The sequence below is a fragment of the Oryzias melastigma genome, unplaced genomic scaffold, assembly GCF_002922805.2.
Source record: "Oryzias melastigma strain HK-1 unplaced genomic scaffold, ASM292280v2 sc04942, whole genome shotgun sequence".
In the NCBI taxonomy this organism is placed as follows: domain Eukaryota; kingdom Metazoa; phylum Chordata; class Actinopteri; order Beloniformes; family Adrianichthyidae; genus Oryzias; species Oryzias melastigma.
The window spans coordinates 1-1602 of NW_023421509.1; the positions used below are offsets into that span (position 1 = coordinate 1).

The window sequence follows — 1602 nt, forward strand, 5'->3', positions numbered from 1 at the left end:
GCTGTCAAACAAACCACAGGGTTACATGGTGGTTGACTAGTTTGAGTAAAACAAAAACACAATAATGAATCGATCTTTACATAAAAAAAAATGATAAGTTAATCAAATCCAGTAACGGATTGTTTTCACAAAAGTACTTCTTGAATTTGTAGTATACAAAATAATTTTTCAGTATTAAAATATTCCCTTTGTTTGGTATGTTCATAAAAAAGATTTGGGATGAAAATGAAAAAATAAGTTGATGGAGTCAATTTGTCAATTAAAACAAAAAACATAAACTTGTATGAAATCAATTCAGTATTTTGACCTTGGTAATTGCGGTAACACCTTTTTCATTTGTTAATACATTTTCAGCGGTACCAAACGGAGAAAACATTTCATCAAAGAGCCCACTCAAAATAACAGATCAGCCCAAAATGTTTGGTTTAAAGTCTGAAGTTAAATCCACATGAAATCTTCAGTTACACAATTAAACACTCATTTCTGATTAGAAGAGCATTCTTTAGGACTCCTAACAAATTGAAAATATCAAATTAAAAGTGTAACCTGTGGAGATGAGTGATCCTCAAGATAGCGGGCTTTGCTTTTCTTACTGGGATAAGCATACAAGCAGAAAAAGCATTGCTCCAAGGCCATTTCCAGCTCCTCTTTGTACGGGTGAGACTCAAATCTGGCAGTGGGTTCAAACTCCTTTTTAAGCACTTCCACCTTTAACAAACAAGAAAAAAAGACACTGAATACACTGCAATTTAAAGAGCTTGGATAAAAGATGGAGAGTTTGCAGAGAACGTTTTTTAAAAAAACGTACAAAAAACTTAAGGAGTGCACCGTCTGAGCTGCAGCATAAGGAGCGGCGGCCAAGATATTCATGAGCTGTACTCAACAGCATTAAAGAGGAGGGAAGCATAGGCACGTCTGACTCATCTGAAAAATGAAACATGAAGGTGTCACTAAACTTGAAAGTGTTGCTCAGCGTTAATATGAAAGGAAAACAGAGTTACAAAGGCAAGAAGGCAACAAACCTTCATCATCATCTAAAGACACGTGCTGTCGGAGCATGCAGTCAAAAGCAGCCTCTTCATGTTTAATGATGCGGTACAAAATGATCCAAGGAAGAACTGAGAAGAAATACGGCTCTTTGGGGTCATCTGAAGTGCTCATGCTGAGATCAATTAACTGGAAAGAGAAGAAAAAACAAATTAAGCTAACAATAAAAAAGTCTTTTGTTGACAGTTTCTATTTCAAACATATTTATTTCAGACCTGAATTAAATTGTTTGCGAGTCGAGCCACGCTGGAAAAGTGAGATATGTTGCTCAGAAGATCAGTTTTTTTGGTGAGGCAGATTTCGATGCCGTCCAGTAACTTTCCGATAGTTCTGACCCACTCTTCCTTGCTGGGGGCGGAGGCGTTTGGAGCAGAGTGGAGCTGCTGCAAGGACTCGTTCAGAGCCATCTCGCTGCATTCCAAACACTGCTGATAGTCCTGCAGCTTCAACAGGGAGTTCTGCAGCAAAGGATCAACACTCAGAACACACTTTTCAACCACACAACAAAACTCCAGAATTGGCAGATATTGACCCCCCCATACAGCTTTGTAAGGC

The 1602-nt window shown here is 38.2% G+C and overlaps 1 protein-coding gene across 1 annotated transcript; it reads right to left on the reverse strand.

Annotated features, from left to right (window-relative positions):
- Positions 1-250: 250 nt before the first annotated feature.
- Positions 251-1593, reverse strand: LOC112139654 (calcineurin-binding protein cabin-1). The gene is made up of 4 exons (XM_024262488.2): positions 1263-1593; positions 1023-1176; positions 809-924; positions 251-708 (listed from the first exon to the last, which is right to left on the reverse strand). Exons 1-4 carry the CDS (start codon positions 1452-1454, stop codon positions 529-531), a joined length of 642 nt encoding a protein of 213 aa, XP_024118256.2. The 5' UTR covers positions 1455-1593; the 3' UTR covers positions 251-528.
- Positions 1594-1602: the final 9 nt, after the last annotated feature.